The 22,493-nt window shown below is 35.2% G+C and overlaps 3 protein-coding genes across 10 annotated transcripts; all 3 read right to left on the reverse strand.

Moving 5' to 3' along the window:
• Positions 1-365: 365 nt before the first annotated feature.
• Positions 366-10,578, reverse strand: LOC110930728 (protein GAMETE EXPRESSED 2). 5 transcript variants are annotated; one of them, XM_022174092.2, is made up of 16 exons: positions 10,375-10,578; positions 8,784-9,101; positions 8,339-8,677; positions 7,944-8,258; positions 6,196-6,402; positions 6,037-6,122; positions 5,114-5,255; positions 4,707-5,015; positions 4,128-4,252; positions 3,668-3,726; positions 3,360-3,587; positions 3,062-3,297; positions 1,905-2,152; positions 967-1,123; positions 692-878; positions 366-503 (listed from the first exon to the last, which is right to left on the reverse strand). In XM_022174092.2, the coding sequence occupies exons 1-16, from the start codon at positions 10,448-10,450 to the stop codon at positions 458-460; spliced, it is 3,078 nt and encodes a 1,025-aa protein (XP_022029784.1). In that variant the 5' UTR covers positions 10,451-10,578; the 3' UTR covers positions 366-457. The 5 variants fall into 5 exon arrangements, with proteins under 5 accessions (XP_022029784.1, XP_022029783.1, XP_022029782.1 ...); XM_022174091.2 differs by having other exon boundaries at positions 1,905-2,146; positions 3,668-3,885; XM_022174090.2 differs by having other exon boundaries at positions 3,668-3,885.
• Positions 10,579-11,189: 611 nt separating this feature from the next.
• Positions 11,190-19,766, reverse strand: LOC110930726 (protein GAMETE EXPRESSED 2). 4 transcript variants are annotated; one of them, XM_035987753.1, is made up of 20 exons: positions 19,548-19,766; positions 18,577-18,894; positions 18,159-18,497; positions 17,757-18,077; positions 17,477-17,683; positions 17,318-17,403; positions 17,028-17,169; positions 16,616-16,924; positions 16,421-16,545; positions 15,861-16,078; positions 15,563-15,790; positions 15,237-15,472; positions 14,868-15,109; positions 14,643-14,796; positions 14,385-14,554; positions 14,196-14,290; positions 13,165-13,278; positions 12,804-12,941; positions 12,616-12,723; positions 11,190-11,458 (listed from the first exon to the last, which is right to left on the reverse strand). In XM_035987753.1, exons 1-17 carry the CDS (start codon positions 19,678-19,680, stop codon positions 13,275-13,277), a joined length of 3,327 nt encoding a protein of 1,108 aa, XP_035843646.1. In that variant the 5' UTR covers positions 19,681-19,766; the 3' UTR covers positions 11,190-11,458; positions 12,616-12,723; positions 12,804-12,941; positions 13,165-13,274. The 4 variants fall into 4 exon arrangements, with proteins under 4 accessions (XP_035843646.1, XP_035843645.1, XP_035843644.1 ...); XM_035987752.1 differs by having other exon boundaries at positions 13,165-13,293; XM_035987751.1 differs by having other exon boundaries at positions 13,165-13,610.
• A 1,718-nt stretch (positions 19,767-21,484) lies between these two features.
• On the reverse strand, positions 21,485-21,970 carry LOC118490564 (secreted RxLR effector protein 78-like). Its single transcript, XM_035988268.1, has one exon. It carries the CDS (start codon positions 21,968-21,970, stop codon positions 21,485-21,487), a length of 486 nt encoding a protein of 161 aa, XP_035844161.1.
• Positions 21,971-22,493: the final 523 nt, after the last annotated feature.

Genomic DNA, 22,493 nt, shown 5'->3' on the forward strand with positions numbered 1-22,493 from the left:
TAAAATAGTAAATCATATAAACATCAAAGTAAAAATTGCACATTTGTCCCAACGGGTATTTTTAAGAAATTAACGGGTATACCCGATACCAGCGGGTATGCCCGATACCCAACGGGTAATTACCCGAAAAATACCCGACGGGTAACGGGCCGGGTATGGGACAAAGAATTACAACCGGGTACGGGCCTGGGATTACCAATACCCGGCCCATTTCCATTCCTAGCCACATGTAGTTGTTCTTGGTGTTTTAGTATGTATTTTCTTCATAAATATCATAAGATTCATAACTAGGTTTCTAACTGAAACGAAAAATAAATATTATCATAATATAATTATAAAAGTGAAGGATACCATCACAGAAAAGAAAAAAAAAAGAGTTAAAATTGGATTAAACTGCTATAAAGGGTCACCAAATCTAACATGTAAAGAATATCATGTGATAAACTAAACCAGAATACTAGAGAATCATTGTTGCACCTTCAGATACATTAGTTTCTTCAGCCCTACATGATGTAACAATCACAAATTGATGACCAATTATATAGATTCTAAAGAAATATAATCTTGTAAATTTTTTTTACCTCCTGCGATAAAAAAATAATTTTGAAAAAGCGTACTAGAAAAAGCGTTAAAACGGCCAAGCAAGTAAAAACTTAAAAAGAAATGTTGCATAAAACAAACAAGTACTTACGGTTTTGGTAAGTTGGAAGGTTGTTCATGGGGTTTTTGCAGCTCATTAAGTTGATGATTCGGAGACTCTGCGTCTTGTTTCTTCCTTTCACGTACAAGAATGATTACACATTTACATGTGAATACCGTCAAAATCACAGCCAATGAAGAGACTACAACGGATTCAATCAAAATCACCAATCCAAGAGCTGCACAACACGTTATAAACATTTAACACTCTTGTACGGCGAATTAAACTATATTAATTATAACTGGAAGCTAAATAAAACAACTTACAATGAGCCACCAGTGGATTCATGGGTGTTCTTTTCATTAAATGTACAGTAGCTTCAGACGTAAGAGGCACCGACATCATATGCAAACAATCTGGATAACATCCGTGCCACCCCATATCATTAACCCTCAATCTAAGAACTCCCTCATGTTTGCCACCCTATATACGTGTGCAATAAAAAGTTTATCTTCACAGTTCATACTTTAGTTATGTAAGTAGGCATGTTCGTGTTCGTTCATTTAACTTTAACCGAATACAAACACGAACGAACATGTAATCGAATACTTTTTTTTTTGTTCGTGTTCGTTTATTAAGAAAATGGGCATGTTCGTGTTCGTTTGTTTAAAACCTAAATGAACTGTTCACAAACATAAACGAACATAAACAAACAAACTTAAACGAACATAATTTAACAAACGCTAAATAACACAAATGAACATGATTGAATAAACATAACTGAACACAAATGAACATAATTGACTAAACATAAACGAACATAAAGTAATTTTTTATATAAATTAGTGATTAATTACGATAAATTCAATTAGAAAATCCACTTTAATACTAGAAACCCCAATTACCAATTAGTTATATTTATGTAAGTACTTGGAAAGTTCTTTTAATGTTTAATATTTATATTAATATAACTACTTATGTATTCAAATTAAAACGAACATAAATGAACAAACATAAATGAACAAACATAAATGAACGAACATAAACAAATTTAAATAAACGAACATAAATGAATGAACATTATGTTTGTTCGTTTAATTAAATGAACATCAAATTGTGCTCATATTTGTTCGGTTATTAAATAAATGAGCATTTAAACGAACTTCCCGCCGAACAAGTTCACAAACAGTTCATGGACGTTCGGTTCGTTTACAGAACTATATGTAAGTACTCAAAACAAGTAATATGATACTCGGTTACTCACATAATAAATAAGTTGGTGAAGAAGAGTGTTGCACTCATTAATGGTTCCCAGAAATCTAACGCCTGTTACTTTGTTGACAGTAAAATGGTGTGAGATTTCAACAAACGTTAGAAGGGGTTGCCACTGTTTGCTTCTTTTCAACTTCAATTCAGTTGTGCTTATAAGCTGAGCTGGTAGCTTGGCTGAGAATGTTCCGATACTTACTTCCACCGAAAACATGACCCGGAAGTTAGTCTCATTCCCTGCAACTTCAACTGGCATGACTTAGATATCCCTATAATAGATTGGAAAATTACTTTATGAGTTTACGTTCTGAAGTGACAAATTAAGTATGATTCAATTAGTTCATTACGATACTTCTTTGCATTTAAAATTTTCAAAATTTTCTCATCATCTAACTATTTCAAGATATAATGTATGGCCGAGGCCACCCAAGCATTCATTTATCTCATTGAAGTAAACTCACCCGTAAACTGAAATTACTTCATATACCCTGAGATTTGACCAGTTTTGCAACTATCGTCCAAAGGTTTGTTTTTCCGCTTCTGGATCCAGAAGGTTTAAAATCTTGTCATTTTCATCCGGCACGTTAACTCCATCCATTTTTCCCCGTTAAGGGGTATTTTCGTCTTTTTTGCTAACTTAAAAGGCAATTCGGTTATTTTCAGGGGTATTCGGACTTTTTACATAAGGTGATAAGGACCGAATTGCTCTTTAAGTTAACAAAAGAGACGGAAATACCCCTGACTCAACGGGGAAAAATGAATGGAGTTAACGAGCTGGATGAAAATGGCAAGATCTCAAACCTTTTGGATTCAGATGCGGAAAAAACAAACCTTTGGGCGAAAGTCACAAAACTGGCCAAACCTTAGGGACGAAAATGGCATTTTACTCACTTAAATACATACTTGGTATCATTTATACCAATTATAGCAAAAAAAAATGTTAGATGACAAAATTGCCCTTAAATGTGTTGGAAAGACAATAACACCTTTGATGAGGTGTCAGTATGTTATTGCCTTATAGGACCATAGGTTACACTTTTAGGACATATTTGTCATGAAGGATATCATGAAAACATATACAAACCTATGAAGTAGTTTTAATATACAGGATTAAAAAAAGTTGAAAACTAATTATCCAGTATTTGAATGTACCTGTAAAAACAGGATGATCTGGATCCCCAACGGAGAAATTAAACTTGTTTCGTCGTCTATCAAATAACAAAAATCCTTCCTTTTCCTTCTCATTCTCTAGGATGATGAATTTAGGCACATTAATAACTGGAGGATCATTAACCGGTTCCACAAATATATGAACATTTAAATGTCCTTCTCCATTTGTATTAAAGGTGGAGAGCGCAATAGTATCCTTGCCATTGAAGTTCTCGTTTCTGCACATAATCATACATTAAAAAAGCTAATCATTCAATAATTAATCAACCAAATGTATTACCCTATGTATTGGAGTGACTTTAGGGCAAAGTTGATGGCTTCCAAACGACCAGTTATATTCAGACGTTCATCCCCTCCGTCCACTTTACTGACTGTAAGTCCAGTCCACATTGGATCCCAAAGTTGCATTGAGACAGGAGAGAGAAAAACAGTCCCGTTTGGTGCAGTCAGCGTAACAGAAATGTTATCTTGTAAGTCTGAATATATCATCTCAAAGCCAGGAAAACCACTGTGAATGAGACACTGTTAGGAACTTAGGACCGCAGAACTGAACATTTCTAGAAGTTTCTGGAACATTTGAGAGCTTACCCGAATTGAGGACCGAGTGTATCTTCAACTGCGTGCAACTCTTTTGGAGGAGAAACAAACTGTGGAGGAATGGTGCGGACGTAAATGTTTACACTAGCATTACCAGTATTGCCATGTGCATTTGCCATTTTGTAAACAAATTTATCATGTCCGTAAAATCCTTTATACGGTGTATATCTTAAGAGATTTCCATACTGCAAAACTGAACCATGTCTGGGCTGCCAAGACAACAATAATGTCAAAATTACATTTTTCGTCCTTTAGGTGTACTGAAAATTGATGGTTTTGACCGGTCAACCTTTTGATACATGTTTTAGTGTTTTACTTACTAATTAGTTAAAATTTTAGAGTTAATTACAAAAGCGATCCCTAAGAAGTTAAAAGAACTAAAAATGCCCTCATATGCTTCGCAAAAGAATAAAACTTGTGATATTATAATATCAGAAACTTTAAATCATACCTTTTGAAATTCACAAAGTGTTGCTTTTCCGTCAAAGATGATATCATTTTCAAGAACATTAAAAGCTGTAGACTGATCCTCCCAGACGTTGACTGTATCATCGCGGACTGAAGGGAACTCCTTAGCTGAAAGTTATAATATTAATAATTATAGAAAATTTATTTTATATACTAATTTGAGTAAAATGCCACTTTCGTCCCTAAGGTTTGGCCACTTTTACGACTTTCGTCCAAAGGTTTGTTTTTTCGCATCTAGATCCAAAAGGTTTGACATTATGCTATTTTCATCCGACTCGTTAACCCCATCCATTTTTTACGTTAAGTCAGGTGCATTTTCGTCATTTTAGCTATTTGTTTTGTTAATTTATATCAAAATCGCAAGATTACATGACATAAATACCCCTGACTTGTCGTTAAAAAATGGATGGAATTAACGAGTCGGATGAAAATGGCAAGATTTCAAACCATTTGGATCCAGATGTGAAAAGACAAACCTTTGGAAGAAAGTTGTAAAAGTGGCCAAACCTCAGGGACGAAAATGGCATTTTACTCTATTAATTCAAATGAAGTTTAAACTTACCATCAAACGCCTGGACTCCAAAGGGCCAAGGCAAGACACGTTGTTGCATATATGAAATACATAACTCAAAATCTCCGGGACCGTATGCCAGGTAGGACGCCGTGTAGGTCCCATCATTGTTATCGTTAAAAAGGCAAGGAAAGAAATGTGAACCATTCGTTGAAGCCATCTCCAGCTTCAACAGATGTTTTACATGCAACACTGGATTATAAAAAGAATCCATCAGTTGCACCACCACATAATTTAGAATCCCGGCTGACACCTTTTTATCGTACTGTACAACTCTTGATACAGACATATTCACATCGGCTGCGCCAAATTAAAAACATGTATTACATTATAATTTTTTTAAATTTAAACAATTAATAATCACATGCATATGTATATGCTGAGATATATTAGAATACCTGGATGTACTGTCTTTTTAAATGGATGGCCACCATTTAGTGGAATATTACCACAAAATACACGAATTTCATATGCACCGGATTTTACAGGCATATAAGTGACATCAAAGTCACTGCTCTCTGTTTTCGAGTTCTCAACAGACTAAATGTAATAAACAAAAGAATTCTGATTAATTTAATGTCCAAAACATAAAGCGAAAGTAGACTTAACATATTCATGTGAAAACGGGTCAAACCAGGTTGTGCATGATCAATCAGCTATGACAATGGGTCGAGAACTGTTGAAAACTAACTGAAAATGAAACGGGTCAAAAGAATGCTTACAAAGTCCAAAATCATTTTTCTTTTGAATTTTTTTCCAACTATTATACTATAATAGTTTTTGTAATCATATAATTGATACATTAGTTATTAAAGAAATACAGAAAAAATGAACAAACGTCGGGTGGTTTGGTCGGACCCGCTTGAGTTGCACATAACAATCACTCATTTCCACAGAAACTATATAATTCAGTTACCCAACCCGCCTGTTGTGCAACCTCTATTACGAACATAGTTGTCAATAGGGGTCGCTATAGCGAATAGCGTAGCGTATAGGTCGAAGGTCGCTACCGGGTATGTAGCCTATATAAATAACGGGATTTCAGTTTTTTTAATATAAATAGCGATTAAATATAGCTATAAAATAGCTGGATTTTAGGTTTTTTTACATATACATGTAAAATAGCGTATATACAAGGGTATTTTTATATAATATACATATACAAAAATTTTAACATTTTTTTCTAGGGTATCGCTATTTATAAAATAGCGCCTGTTATTTATCGCTATTCATTATATAGTATACACGTACCTTATCGCTATTTGTCGCTATTCGCCATTAACAACTATGATTACGAAGCAACATAAGAAGTACTTATTACATTGTCATGTGAGAAATTAGATGGAACATAAGTCATTCCCGTTGGACCAAATGCACCATAACTGAGCATTCCAGTTGGCTGAGTACCTGTTCAATCAGTATAGTTTAAATTTCATAAAGAATATAAGACTTTAAAGAAAATATGACACACTTTTTATACCATGACGATCACCCCTTGGACGTATTTGCGGATTTACACGAAGAGAGAGTGAAGGCAGTGTAATTTGTACTTGAAGCCTTTCTAACTCAATTAATGAAGGATACTGGTAAGCATCTTTTAACGATACCGTAAATCTTGAATCTTTCCCTGCAATAGAATCATGTATACCAGGTCCATACACCCGACTATGTGGATCATCACAGTACCCTATTCAATATTGAGCAACGGCAAAAATCAAACCATCAAACTTTTATCGAAAAATTAAGCAACATAATGACAAATTTATAAAAAAGTAAATTACTATTTTGGCCCACGAGGTTTAGTCAGTTTAACCCTTTTAGTCCAAAAAGGAATCTTTTGAGGTTGCATTTTGTAATGGTTTTGGCCCCTAACACTAACTCAGTTACTGTCTTTTGTTAAGTGTAAGGGTATTTTAGTACTTTTACACCTCAGGGATTGTTTAGGTAAATTATAAAGTTTTTTTTTAATATTTAAGGGGCTATTTGTGTAATTACTCAAATTAACTAAAGCCAAACCACAATCTCATTCTTTATTCCCTGTTAAATGAGTTTTATTTATTTATATATATTATCAAAAATGTTTTTATTTTTTAAACTTTTTTATTGTTATTTTGTTTTTATTATTTCGTTATTTTTTACGATTATTATTTAATAAAACTTATTTTGAATATATAAATGAACATGTCTTTTTTAAAAGCTTTTTTTTTTTTTTTTGTAAATGTCTATTTATGATTGTTCGTTTTTCAAACTTATTTTAAAACCGTTCATCTTTTTTTAATATATCGTTTGTTTAAAACCGTTCGTTTGTTTAAAATTCGTTAATTTATAAACCTTTTGTTTATTAAAGGCAATCATTTTTTTTTTAAATCGATCATTTTTAGCTTCTTTCTTAAACCTTTCGTTTTTATAAACGTCTTTCTTAAAACCGGACCGTTAACACCCTTAATAATTCTAATGGCTATTCGAAGGCGGGTACATATACGACGACCAGTATGAATGTGAGTTCCATGACCCATTCGAAGACAAGCACATTTCAGATAGGTATTCCCATTCGAAGTAATCAACAAGTTATTTATTTTTTTTTATCACCGATTATTTTATGTAACTTTAGAAAAATGAACATTTTGAAAAAAAGTTTTAAAAAATGTTTTTAAAGAGAACGGTTTAAAACGAATGATTTTAAAAAAAAACCAATGGTTAGAAAAACGAATGGTTTAACAAAACAAACGATTTAAAAAAAAAAAAACGAATGGTTCAACAAAACGACCGATTTTAAAAAAACGAATGGTTTTAAGACAAACCCTTTTAGAAAAGATGAATGGTTTTAAGAAAAGTTTAAAAAACAAACGATATGCTTATAAAAAAACAAACGGTATAAGAAGATACGTATTTATTTGTATATTTATAATGTCCTTTATTAAATAATAATAGTAAAGATAACGAAATAATATAAATACTCGAGTCATTACCAAAGTACCCGCTTGAATTTAAAAAAGAAAAAAGTTTGTAATTTACAACACCAATCCCTGAGGTTTAAAAGGACCATAATAATCTTACACTTATCAGAAAAAAAGTAACAAGGTTAGTTTTAGGGGGCAAAACCGTTACAAAATGCAACCTCATGGATCTCATGTGTAAAAAGATTCTATTTTGGACGAAAAGGGTTAAACTAACTAAACGTCAAGGGCCAAAATAGTAATCTACTTTTTATAAAAGTTAAAAACTTACCTGTGTAGATACTAAAATCATATGGCATATCCATAATCATCTCCTTAAACGCTGAGATGATGAGAATGAAGTTCCCCGGTTTAACTACCATGAAAGAAAAGGATTGAATGCCCGGCGATACTTCCTTGTATTGCAAGTCAGTGAGGGGTAAAGACAACCTTTCCTGCATAACTTCAAAATCAAATTCATGCAGCCCCGGAACAAGGTTCCCGAATTTATCTCTCTGGCTCACAAAAGTTTCCATCCTTGAAAACAGTTGAAAAGAGTTTGTTTCAGTGCTCCAATGCGCCAAACAGTTGGCAACATCAAGTGCCTCTGTCCATCAAATATTTGTAATCAATAACGAGAAAATACAATCAACTGATCATATATATAACATATGTTATGTAACCTACCAGGGTGGACAGTTAAAGGTAATGGAGAACCAATTAGAGAATCGTTTTTGTGTTTTATGTGAAATGAGAGATGTCCAGCTGTGACTACAACAAATTCGATGCACACATAACCAAATTCATTCCATCCTTTGTTGCTTATATCCAGCAAATTTATGTTCGATCCATTTAAAGTTGTTGCATGGACGTCAAAATTGTGAATATTCTGTCTCTCGCTTGCACTTGTAACATTATTCCCAAATGCATCTTTCGGTAGTAGTAAAACTGTAGCTTTTGACCCAGCTACAAAATCATTGACTTCACCCATCCATGAGACAACGCCACCAGGCTCATAAATTGGACCTTCAATTTGGGAAAAAAAAACAACGATATTATTGAGCATTATTAGTCAATCAAATTCAAACGTAAAATATGAGCAAAATAAGGAGGCTTCAGTTGTGACGAAAACCTGGGTTGACACGGTAACTTATACTATAACAGTGTACATTGAAACGATCATCGCTAATAAACACATTGAACACCCCTACCATAATTGGCATAAAGAAAATCCTCCAGTTATTCCTGTCAAACCAAAGCCCAGTAACAAGACTACTGTTCCCCATCACTTCATTCACTGAAAAACTTGGATTGAAAGCTTGTTTGTCTTTTTCGGACTTGAAACCTACCTCTACAGAAACCACAATACTTGCAGTTTCACCTGCCCTATATTCCGTTTTCCAGTTATCCAAATGAAAAGAAATTACAGGTTGTTGCCATTGAATACCATCTGCAACAAAATTTCCAGTAAATAAGACAATTATGTGTTAATACTGATGAAATTGAACATATTTATTTTATCCATTTGTTATTATTTTTTGGTCCTCTTTCTGAACTCACAAAGAAGAAATGATATCAAAGGTATAATAATAATATCAACAACAATTTCTGATCTGTTTTCATTTCGCTTCTCTAGATCATTTTTTCATCTTATTTCATATCCTTAATTCTGTATGTGTTTGTGTGTGTGTGCAATGAAATAGCACAAATTCAGACCGAAAATTGACTCAAACTTCAAACAGATCTATACAATTGTAAATTTTCTGAACTCACAAAGAATATATGATATCAAAGGTATAACGACATCAACAACATTTTCTGATCTGTTTTCCTTTCGCTTCTCTAAATCATTGTTTCATCTTATTTTATATCTATAACTTTGTGTGTGTTTGTATGCGCACACTGAAATAGCACAAATTAAAACCTAGAACTGACTTAAACTTCGAAGAGATCTGTACAGTTGTAAATTTGCTGAGCTCACAAAGTAGATCATCATCATCATCATCATACTCAGTAAATCCCACCAATAGCAAAGTTAAGGTAGGGTCTGAGGAGGGTAAGATGTAGACAGTCTTACCTCTACCCGTAGGAATAGAGAGGCTGCTTCCAGTGAGACCCCCGGCTCGATAAACTCACAAAAGTAGATATGAAATCAAAAGTTGTATGACATCATCAACACATTCCGATCTGTTTTTCCTTTCGCTTCTCTGAATCAGTGTTTCATCTTATTTCATATCTATAATTTTGTATGCATTCACTGAAATATCACAGAGTAAAACCTAGAATTGACAAAAACTTCATATGGATCTGTACAGCTGTAAATTAGCTGAACTCACAAAGAAGATATGATATCAATAATGACATCAGCAACAATTTCTGATCTATTTTCCTTTCGCTTCTCTGAATCAGTGTTTCATCTTACTTCAGTGTTTCATCTTATTATATATCTATGATTCTGTATGTGTTTGTGTGTGCGCACTTAAATAGCACAAATTCAAACCTAGATTTCACTCAAACTTCAAATAAATCTCTGCAGTTGAAAATTTGATTATTATTATTATCGATTTTAAGCACAAAACAGTGATTTTAAACTGCAAAATTAAAACCTAGAAATGACTGAAACTTCAATTAGATCTGCGCGGTTGTAAATTTGATTATTATTATCGATTTAAAATACGAACGAATGATGATTGTTGTGAAATTTGAAATTGAAGCATGTGTACCTGATGTTGAAAGATTAGAAAGCATGAAGAAGACGAGGAGAGTGAAAGCGTTGCAGAAGAGCACGTGAGCAGACATTGTTGATGAAGCTTTGGACAGGTTTGAGAGGAAGAAGATGAAGAAGAAGAAGAAGAAGTTGCATAGTGAAAGAGCAGTTACAAGCTGAAATGGAGGGAAATCAGTTGTGGCCGAACGTGTAGGGTTTGGGGTTTATTTGATTTTTTTTTTTTTTCGCTGAATCAAAATCAACCTTTTTATAACCGTAACTTCTGAATGGTTAAGTGTTGAATAGTAAGATGTCTGAACCATTAAGAAACAGTATACTGCTTAACCGTTTAGGGACAAATGTTTGACTAATTCAGATTAGATGTCTTAACCATTTAGAAGTAAATGTGTGAACCATTTAGACATCTGCTCGCCCCCATAACCGGTGCATATTGATTCATTTTTAAACCAAATCGTTTCAAGCAGAGAGCTCATTTTAATCGAAACAAGTATAAAATTACAAAAGAAATATTGTTTTTTTGGCGATCAATTTAAGTTTGAAATTTAAAGTTAAATTAATATTTTTGATAATTTAAGCGAAATTTTGAATAAGAGGTTAACTTCTACAAATATTTTTTAATATGATAAATAGAAAATCAAACACCAGATATATTTAACATGAATTTTGGTTGGATGTCACCACTTTTTTAATATCATAAAAATGTATAATTGAACTCATAAGAAATGTTCTCATATATATTCTAACCTAAACAAAATTTTCTTTATAAACTGTCTATTTAATCAAATATAAAAAAGTTTAAAGATCGCAATATATCGAATTGCTTTATTTAACCCATTATCGAAAACATTGCGGTTGGTCTTACAATTTGACTCATTCAACCTAAGCCCTTCATGACCTACAACATCAATCACACCTCATCATTGATTCAAAGCAAAATCTTTCACTTGTGAGGGTTAAGGATTAGGTTATCTCGTATGCAACAATACCAACTCGGGTTTTTCAATAAGCTTCTTCCATTCATTGCAAAATCGTGCCACGGTTGCTCCATCAAGAATCCTATGGTCCACCGCTAATTTTGCCTGATCAAAATAACACATTATTATAATCACATACAAACAACTTAACCGTGGACGTGAATTTTTTTTTGAAGTTCTTTATTTCAACGACAATTTTCATCCCAAACGGCCTAACTAGCAAGGAGCTAGAAAAAAAAAAAAAAAAAAAAAACAAGCTTACAAAGAGAAATTACACCAATCAATCTTCATGTACAAGAGATCTAAAGGGGGCCTATTTTGAATCCAAAAAAAAAAAAAAAAACAATAGCATTTTTGTCATCACATATCTTTTGTACTAATAAGTGGGTTATTAGGGTACCCGGGGCGCTACGTGGTGGAAGACCCATCACGCATGGATTAACGTGGAACACGACCGCGACTCTATTTGACCACGCGTGGTCTTCAAAACGTGTTGTAGTGAGCACGCGTTGAATTTCTTCCCTGCTTCCTTCTCCTTCACTCCCTGCTTCCTTCTCCTTCACATATGGTGAGTGATGGGCACCCCCACTAAAATCCATCACTAATGATGGAACCAAGTTCGATGACGTGGCGGAACATGATAGGGTGTGATGAGTGATGGAAAGCCCCTTAATTACTATACATGGTTAGTGATAAATAGTTAAAACTAAGACTACCATCTTTAAGTGGTGGTTGGAATCCAACTTCATATGGTTTGTGGTCTCTGATTAATATTGTCTTGATGCTTTAAATGGTGGTATGTTACATGTTTTGAGTGATTGATAATTGGTAGTTAAGGTACCATCATTTAAGCATAATCACACCTTAAATCGAAGTTCTTAGGGTTATATATAAAACATTTTATATTTGTACGTTAAAAAGTTGGGTGATTAACTGTAAAAATAACCCTAACATGCACGAGTTCATGTTCTAGTATACATTTCGAGCCATTATGACACTTGGTTAGATACTTAACCTTGTGTTGTAAAAAGGTAAAATTTAAACTGAAATTCAGGAAGTGAAAAAGAATTACTGTCATGAGTTAGACTGGGTAACTGTATCCATCGTCACCCAAACAGGGGCGCAGGTTAGCGCGGTGGGGGGGGGGGGGGGGAGCTTTTCGCTCAGTAGTGTTATATATGTAGCTTTCGTATAGAAATTTTTGGGTATATACGTTTTCGATATGATGATATGAAACAACATGTAATGGTGTTTATGTTTACCTTCACAATGTCAACAGTAACACGAAGAAACCGAACAACTTTGCCTTGGTATCGGCTTGTTATTTCTATGGTTGCTTTGTCACTTTGAACTTCTTCGACTTCATCTCGCTACCATCAAAGAATTGTTTGATTTAAATACGAGAAACAAAAGCGAAAAGTTTTAGAAATTAGCTGGATCAACTACTTACCTCCTTCACAAAACATTTGCAAAGTTCACATTCCACGATACCTTCACCGGTATGTGCCAAGTGTATGTGGATTATGGTGTCTGCTTGTTCAAGAGCCGCCACACTAATTGACAAGTAATGAACCTTGTTGTTATACAACTGCACATAAAACATTTTAAAAACAAAAAATCATCATTATTCACGACAAAATTGTAGCAACGCCTATGAAGATCCAGATAGGGGTAGAATCTTGATCTCGAATTGGTCTAGTCTGGTCAAATGATTCAATAGATGGATCAATTTAATTAGGTATATCAATAAGTCATCAATCCAAAATCCAAGTGGCTGGATTCGTTTAAAACACGTTTAGTTTCTCTGATACCTTAGGAAAATCTCACATCGTTCTCTTTTGTTCTGTCCACGTCATATATACTGGCCATAAGAATGTCCGCCGCAGATATCCCCAACATGCTTACCGGATTTGCAGCCAAATTATCTGCAAGAAAGTCAACTAAAGGCAATGGAAAATATTTATGGATTCATATCTGCACCACCTAAAAGGGTGTACAAGTTGCATGCAACTCACACTCCTAGGGAGCAAAAAAACGTGGGAATAATAACTTGGTTTTTATACACCGGAAAAAAGTAAGTATAATAATAATATAATCATAAAAGTTAAGAATATAAAACCATCACAGAAAAGGAAAAAAAGGTTAAACTGATATAAAGGGTAACCATATGTAACATGTAAATATTTTCATGTAATAAACTTAACCGGGAGACTAGAGTATCATTGTTGCAATTTCAGCTACATTGGTTTCTTCATCCCTACATGATGTAACAGTGACAACTTCAGAAAATAAGTAATTACAACAGACTGAAAAGTTTCTTAGGAAATACAATCTTGTAAAATCTTTTTGGTCCCTTTCAATCAAATTGCGTTAACTAGGCCCATAACATATGCAAATATCATCAAAAGAGCACAAAATGCAACATCAACACAAGTGTTCAAATGGTCAACCAAGTAAAAACTTAAAAAAAAAGAGTAAAATGCGATTATTGTCTCTGAGATTTGGCCAGTTTTGCGACTTTCGTCTAAAGGTTTGTTTTTCCTCATCTGGATCCAAAAGGTTTGAAATCTACCATTTTCATCCGGCTCGTTAACTCCATCCATTTTTTCTCCGTTAAGTCAGGGGTAATTTCGTCTTTTTGAATACTTAAGTTAACCAAAAAGATGAAAATACCCCTGACTTAACCAAGAAAAATGGATGGAGTTAATGAGCTGGATGAAAATGTCAAGATTTCAAACCTTTGGGATCCAGATGCGAAAAAACAAACCTTTGGACGAAAGTCGCAAAACTGGCCAAACCTCAAGGACGAAAATCGCATCTTACTCAAAAAATAAGTACTTACGGTTTTCGTAAGCTGGAAGGTTGTTCACTTTGCCTGAAGGAGCTAGGATGTTTCCCAGTAAGCTGGATTACATTGTCAGGTGATCCTGAACTTGACTGCACATAATATTTGCAAACGGAAGCCATTAAAAGCCAAAAAGATGATACTAAGAACGAATACTGAAATGATCAGAAGTGGAAGGCAAAATACCATCTTTTCATGGGAGTTTTGCAGCTCATTAAGTTGAAGATTCAGAGACTCTGCTTGTTGTTTCTTCTTTTCACGTACAAGAATGATTACACATTTACATGTGAATACCATCAAAATCACAGCCAATGAAGAGACTACAATGGATTCAATCAGAACCGCCGATCCAAGAGCTGCACAGTATGTTATACACATTTAAACACTCTCGTACGACGAATTAAACTACAACAATTAAGTTGGAAGCTAAATAAAATAACTTACAATGAGCTACCAATGGATTCAAGGGTATTGTTGTCATTAAATGTACAGTAGCCTCAGACATAAGAGGCACCGACATCATCCCAAAACAATTTGGATAACACCCGTGCCACCCCATATCATTAACCCTCAATCTAAAGACTCCATGTTTGTCACCCTATAAAAAAGTTCATCTTCATAGTTCATACATTAATCATTTAACAACAAATATGATTATCAGTTACTCACATAATAAACCAGATGATGGAGAAGAGTGTTGCACTCATTAATTGTTCCCAGAAATCTAATGCCTTGTACTTTGTTCACAGTAAAATGTTTTGAGATTTGAACAAATGTTACAAGGGGTTGCCACTGTTTGCTTCTGTTCAACTTCAATTCAGTTGTGCTTATAAGCTGAGCTGGCAGCTTGGCTGAGAATGTTCCAGTACTTACTTCCACCGAAAACATGACTCGGAAGCGAGTCCCATTCCCTATAATAGATTGGAAAATTACTTTATGTTATAAAGTGACAAATTAAGTAGGATTCAAAGCGTTTCATTATCTTTTCATTTAAAATTTCCAAATTTATCTCATCATTTAATCCGTATTTGAACGTACCTGTAAAATAAGGATGATCTGGATCCCCAATGGAAAAATTAAACTTGTATCGTTGTCTATCAAATATCAAGAGTCCTTTATTTTCTGTTGCATTCTCCAGGATGATGAATTTAGGCACATTAATAAGCGGAGGATCATTAACCGGTTCCACAAATATTTTAACATCCACATGTCCTTCGCCATTTATATTAGATGAGGAGAGCGCAACAGTATCTTCGCCAGCGAAGTTCGCATTTCTGCACATGCATGCAAATAATCATACATTCAAAATGCTAATTACTCGATAATTAATATTATTAATATTAATAAACCGAATGTACTATTACCCTATGTATTGGAGTGACTTTAGGGCAAAGTTGACGGCTCCCAAACGACCAGTTATATTCAGACGTTCATCCCCTCCTTCCATTTTACTGACAGTAATTCCAGTCCACATTGGATCCCAAAGTTGCATTAAAAGAGGAGAGAGGAAAACAGTCCCTTTTTGTGCAGTTACGATAACAGAAATGTTTTCTGTTGGGTCTGAATATATCATCTCAAAGCCAGGATAACCACTGTGAAAAGAGACTATTAGGATCTCAGAACAGAACATTTTGGAAGTTTCTAGAACATTTGACAGCTTACCCGAATTGTGGGCTGAGTGTATCTTCAACTGCGTGCAACAGTTTTGGATAAGAAACAAATTGTGGAGGGATAGTACGGACATAAATGTTTACACAACCATGACCTGTATTGCCATGTGCATTTGCCATTTTGTAAACAAATTTATCGTGTCCGTAAAATCCTTTATATGGTGTGTATCTTAATAGATCTCCATACTGCAAAAGCGAACCATGACTGGGCTGCCAAAACAGCAGTAATGATAAAACTACATTTTTCGTCCTTTAGGCATACAAAAAATTTCATTCTTAAAATCGAACAGGTTCTAGAGATCTTCGATTTCTACACTGTTACTGCCATTTTCCAAGATGCTCATAAACAATTTGAATTTGAATTACAATCAGATGATGGTTTTGACCGGTCAACCATTTGATACATGTTTTAGTTACAAATTATTTTAAATTTTGTATTAATTACAATATTAATCCCAAAAAGGTTAAAAAGACCAAAAAGCCCTCACGTATGGAAAAGAACAAAACTTGTGATAAACCCTAATGATAACTTCAAAACTTCATAAACCATACCTTTTGAAATTCACAAATTGTTCTTTTGTCGTCAAAGACGATATCGTTGTTTAGAACATTAACAACTGCGGATTGATCCTCCCAAGCGTCAACTTCATCATCGCGGACTGAAGGGAACTCCTTAGCTGATAATTACCATTACAATAATTATACCATTTGGAAATTTATCTTATATATTAATTTAAATAAACTTACCATCAAACGCCTGGACTTTAAAGGGCCAAGGCAAGACCTTTTGTTGCATAAATGAAATACATAACTCAAAATCTCCGGGACCATATGCCAGGTAGGACCCCGTGTAGGTCCCGTCATAGTTGTCATTAAAGAGGCAAGGGAAGAAAGCTGCACCGGTCTTTGAAGTCATCTCCAGCTTCAATCTTGATTTTTCATTCACTACTGGATTATAAAAAGAATCCATCAGTTGCACCACTATATAATTTAGAATCCCTGCTGACACCTTTTTATCATATTTTAAAACTCCTGATAGAGACATATTCACATTGGCTGCACAAAATTAAAAAACACATATTACATTATCCATATTTAATTATTAATTAATTATTAAGTAATCAGATGCACGTATATATGCTAAGATATATTAGAATACCTGGATGTACTTTCTTTATGAATGGATGGCCACCATTCAGTGGAATATTACCACAAAATATACGAATTTCATATACCCCGGTTTTTTCAGGCACGTAATGGACATCAAAGTCACTGCTCGTTGTTTTCGAGTTCTCAACAGACTAAATACAATAAACAGAATTCTGATTAATTTAATGTCCAAAACAATATTTAACCATTTTAAGTGAAAACGGGTCAAAAAGTACCCAACCCGCCTGAACCACCTGTTTGCCACCTCTATTACGAAGCAATATAAAAAGTAGTTATTACATTGTCATGTGAGAAATCAGATTGAGCATAAGTCATTCCCGTTGGATCGAACACACCATAACTGAGCATTCCAGTTGGCTGAGTACCTGTTTAATCTTTTAAGTTTACATTTCATAAAGAATATAAAACTTTAAATATAAAATGACTAGCTTTTTATACCATTAGGATCACCCCTTGGACGTATTTGTGGATTTACACGAAGAGAGAGTGAAGGCAGTGTAATTTGTACTTGAAGCCTTTCTAACTCAATTAATGAAGGATACTGATAAGCATCTTTTAACGATACTGTAAATCTAGAATCTAACCCAGCAATAGAATCATGTATACCAGGTCCATGCACCCTACTATGTGGATCATCACAGTACCCTATCAATAAAATAAAACCATCAAAATTTTAAAAAAGATTGAGCAGAATGATGACAATTTTATAAAAACTTACCTGTGTAGATACTAAAGTCATAGGGCATATCCATAATCATCTCCTTAAACGCTGAGATGATGAGAATGAAGTCCCCGGGTTTAACTACCGTGAAAGAAAAAGATTGAATGCCCGGAGATATTTCCTTGTATTGCAAGTTAGTTAGGGGTATAGGCAACAAGGACCCCTTCTGCATAACTTCAATATCAAAATCATGCAGCCCTGGAACAAGGTTCCCGAATTTATCTCTCTGGCTTACAAAAGTTTCCATCCTTGAAAACAGCTGAAAAGATTTTGTTTCAGTGCTCCAATGTGCCAGACAGTTGGCAATATCAACTGCCTCTGTTCATCAAATATATGTAATCAATAACAAAAAGAATACACTCAGCTGATCATATATATAACATATGTTACATAAACTACCAGGGTGGACAGTTAAAGGCAATGGAGAACCAATCAACGAATTGTTATTTTGTTTTATGTGAACTGAGAGATGTCCTGCTGTGACCGTAACAAATGTAATGCAGACATAACCAAACTCATTCCATCCTTTGTTGCTAATATCCAGCAATCTTGCATTCGATCCATTTAAAGTTGTTGCATAGACATCAAAATTGTAAATATTTTGTCCTTCAGTTGCATTTGTAACATTATTCCCAAATGCATCTTTAGGTTGTATTAAAACTGTAGCTTTTGACCCAGCTACAAAATCATCAACTTGACCCATCCATGACGCAGCGCCACCAGACTCGTAAATCGGACCTTCATTTTGAAAAATATCAACGATATTATCAGGCATTATTAGGCAATCAAATATAAGAGCTTCAGTCGTAACGAAAACCTGGATTGACACGGTAATGTATACTATAAGAGTGTACATTGAAACGGTCATCGTTAATAGACACATGGAACGACCCTGTCATAATTGGCATAAAGAAAATCCTCCAGTTATTCCTATCAAACCAAAGGCCAGTAACAAGACTACTGTTCCCCATCACTCCGTTCATTGAGACACTCGGATTGAAAGCTTGTTCGTCTTGTTTGGACTCGAAACCTTCCAGTACACTAACCACGATAGCTGCAGTTTCACCTGCCCTATATTCCATTTTCCAATTATCCAAATGAAACGAAATTATCGGCCTTGGAGGTTTAAAATCATCTGCAACAAAATTTACAGATGTTGATGAATCTGATGTTTTTATTTTTTAACACCCTCTGAACTCACAAAGAAGACATAATAATATCAAAGGAAAAATGACATCAACAACTCATTCAGTCTGTTGTCCTTTCGTTTTTCTGAATCAGTGTTTCATAGCTATAATATTCTAGCCATTTCGAGAAATAGCACAAACTAAAACCTAGAATTGAGTCAAATTTCAAATAGATCTGTGCAGGTGTGTAAATTTGATGGTGACTATCGATTCCAAATACGAAAGAATGACGATTCATGTAAAATTTGAACAGAAACATGTGTACCTGAAGTTGAATACCATCTGCAACAAAACTTAGAGTAAATAAGAAGACAACTATGTGTTATTGTTGCTGAATTTGAACACATTTATTTCCTCCATTTGTAATTATTTATTGTTTCTCGTGCTGAACTCACATAGAAGATATGATATCAATTATCAAAGGTATAACGACATCAACAACACATTCTGATATTTCATATTGTAATTTGTATGTGTTTGTGTGTGCGCACTGAAATAGCACAAAGTAAACCCTAGAATTGATTCAAACTTGAAATAGATCTGTACAGTTGTAAATTTGCTGAACTCACAAAGAAGATATGAAGAAGTGAAACATGTGTACCTGATGTTGATAGATAAGGAAGCATGAAGAAGACGATGAGAGTGTAAGCGTTGCAGAAGAGCACGTGAGAAGACATTGTTGATGAAGATTTTGACAGATTTGAGTGGAAGATGAAGAAGAAGAAGAGTTGCATAGTGAGAGAGCGGTTACAAGTTGAAATTGTGTTGAAATGGAGGGAAACCGGTTACTATGGCCGTAGGGTTTGGGATTTATTTGATTATTTTTGTTTAGTCATCTTTATGGAGATACCGTTATAGCCTATATAGGTAATGACTATAAATTTTTTACAACTTTTATATGCATTTTTTTTGAAAGGTAACTATCATTAACACAACCACCGACCAAGCCGGGCCGGCAAAACAAAACAAAACCAATTACATATTTACAAACGATAACCAATCCCTCCACTCCAAACCTCTATGTTTCGATCTATAAGAAAACCATAAGTAACCTAAAGCCTTAATCTCACTCAAAATCTTCTCTATTCTAACCGGAGAATTGGAAAACTTAACGTTGTTCCTAGCACGCCACATGCTCCAACATCCAATCAAAATAATGCCTTGGATCGCGTCCTTTTTCTTCTCCGAAACCTCAAGGTCTTTGAAGATCGATAAAAGGTCTTTGAGATAAAAGGCGAAGATGTTAGGGATCTTACACCAAACACTAACTCCATTCCATACGTTTGCAGTAATTATACACGTGTTAAACACATGATCAACAGTTTCTTCTTCCGAGTTACACAACGGGCATACGGAAGTGGTGATACCGATGTTTCTCCTTATTAAAGCTTCAGCGGTCGGAACTTTATCCATCTCCATTCTCCACGCATGTATGTTAACCTTAGCGGGAACCCATTTGCACCAACTCAAAACGAACGAGCTTCCTTGGGCCTCATCCTCTTTCAACAAACGTTTGACTGACTTAACAAAAAATGAACCTGTCGGTTCTGCACTCCACCTCCACTGATCCGAGTAAACCGAAACCGTGACCCCCGCGAGGTCCGATTGCAGTTGCGAAAGGCACGAGACTTGACCTGCTGCTGCGATATCAGAACTCCAGCTCCATTGAAGCTGAATCATGTTATCAATAAGCTTGATTCTATCGGCCACACTGCATTTCTTTTTGACCTCCAAGCTGAATAATTCAGGATATAAATTTTTAAGAGAGTCGTTATACAACCAAGGATCTAACCAGAAGTTTATATCCTCTCCATTACCCACCGTGCCTCTCAAAAAGCTTCTTAACGGCCTCCCCCTGCCTTCGTTTTGATGAAGTTTTTTGCTATGTTAAGCCAAGCACCGGAGCACGAGTTTTTAAAAGGGATGCACTCCCACCCTTCCGACTCGAATGAATGGAATCGACGACTTTTTTCCAAAGATTATTCTTCTCAACCTTGTACCTCCATCCCCATTTGGATAACAAAGCCGTATTGATCACGTTTAAATTATTCAAGCCCAAACCTCCATTTTTCTTGTGCCGAGTAACCTTCTCTCACGCGACCCAATGCATCTTTCTTTCTTCTAAATTACCTCCCCATAAGAAATTTTTTATCATAGACTCCAAAGACGCGATCACTTTCTTTGGAGCTTTATAAAGTGAAAAGTAATACGTTGGTAGACTTTCCATAACCGATTTGATGAGAACCACCCTACCACCAATAGAGAGAAGTTGACATTTCCATTTGGCTAGCCGAGCACGGAAAATGTCACACACCGGTTGCCAATTAGAGATCCGGTTCATATTCGCTCTGACTTTGAGCCCGAGGTAGATGAAGGGCTGGCACTCCACAATACTAGCTAATTCTCCAACTTCTTCCACACCCACTCCTAGCCCGTATAAATTGGACTTGTCGATATTAATTTTCAATCCCGAACTTAAGAAAAAACACCGAAGAATTCTAACAACGTTCACAACTTCATTCCTGGACCAATCACCCATCATGATATGATGGCGTCGTCCACATAAAAGAGATGAGAGATACACAGACCATTGTTAGATATCTTAATGCCTCTAATCACCTCCTCTTCCTTCGCCTTCTCGATCATGCACGAAAGGGCTTTCATCTCGACCAAAAAAAGGAACGGAGAGAGCGGATCCCCTTGCCTCATCCCTTTTTCACATTTGAACGTGAAAGTCGGCGAGCCATTCACCAAAACCGAAGAATTAGCCGACTTTAAAATGCCCCATATCCACTTGCACCAGGTGTCATGAAAGCCCATTTGATGTAGCACGTCCACCACGAATTTCCAATTAACATTATCGTATGCTTTGTCAAAATCCAATTTTAGGATAAAGGCTTTGGATTTCTTCCTTTTAATCCAAGAGATAATCTCATTGACTATGAGAGGACCGTCAAGAATATACCTACCTCTCAGAAAAGCCGATTGGGACTCCGAAATAACCCAATCCAACACCAATCTCATGCGGTTCGCGAGAACTTTAGAAATCACCTTGCTAATCACACCCACAAGGTTGATGGGCCTATAGTTTTAAGTGATACCGGGTCGGCAATCTTAGGAACGAGGGCAATAAAAGACGACCCACTTCCTAAGGTAATGTCACCATGCGAGTGAAACCAGTCAAAAACTTTAGCAAAATCTTCTTTAAATAATTCCCAAAAGTGCTTAATGAATCTAAAGTTCATCACGTCCGGACCCGGAGATTTGTCATCCCCACAATCAAAAACTGCAGCCTTGATTTCTTCCTCCGAAAAATGCTCAATTAAAAGATTGCTTTCAGCCTCTGATAGTTTTTTGATATTATTGCAAACCAACTTCGGCCAATCCGGATTCGGATCTTTGAATTTGTTTCGAAAAAACGAAAGAACCTGCTTCTTTATAACCTTCGGCTTAGAGACCCACTCACCATTAATGTTAAGGCCATGAATAGCATTAGCAGCTTTCCTACTATTTACCATAGCCTGAAAGAACTTCGAGTTCTCATCAC

The sequence above is a fragment of the Helianthus annuus genome, chromosome 3 (assembly GCF_002127325.2).
Source record: "Helianthus annuus cultivar XRQ/B chromosome 3, HanXRQr2.0-SUNRISE, whole genome shotgun sequence".
NCBI classification, from domain to species: domain Eukaryota; kingdom Viridiplantae; phylum Streptophyta; class Magnoliopsida; order Asterales; family Asteraceae; genus Helianthus; species Helianthus annuus.

What these genes read in the sequence shown, in the direction of transcription:
- LOC110930728 (XM_022174090.2), bottom strand. Translation starts at nt 10,450, where the DNA reads ATGTCTGCTCACGTGCTCTTCTGCAACGCTTTCACTCTCCTCGTCTTC. An exon ending in ACCTTTAACTGTCCACCCTG is followed by an intron (nt 8,259 to 8,338) that starts GTAGGTTACATA and finishes TTTGATGGACAG; the next exon opens with AGGCACTTGATGTTGCCAAC. An exon ending in CTAATTTCTCACATGACAAT is followed by an intron (nt 5,256 to 6,036) that starts GTAATAAGTACT and finishes TATTACATTTAG; the next exon opens with TCTGTTGAGAACTCGAAAAC.
- LOC118490564 (XM_035988268.1), bottom strand. Translation starts at nt 21,970, where the DNA reads ATGAGATTGGTGTTGGATTGGGTTATTTCGGAGTCCCAATCGGCTTTT.
- LOC110930726 (XM_022174086.2), bottom strand. Translation starts at nt 19,680, where the DNA reads ATGCAACTCTTCTTCTTCTTCATCTTCCACTCAAATCTGTCAAAATCT. An exon ending in TGACTTTAGTATCTACACAG is followed by an intron (nt 17,684 to 17,756) that starts GTAAGTTTTTAT and finishes TTTTATTGATAG; the next exon opens with GGTACTGTGATGATCCACAT. An exon ending in CAATTTGTGAATTTCAAAAG is followed by an intron (nt 16,079 to 16,420) that starts GTATGGTTTATG and finishes CTGTTTTGGCAG; the next exon opens with CCCAGTCATGGTTCGCTTTT.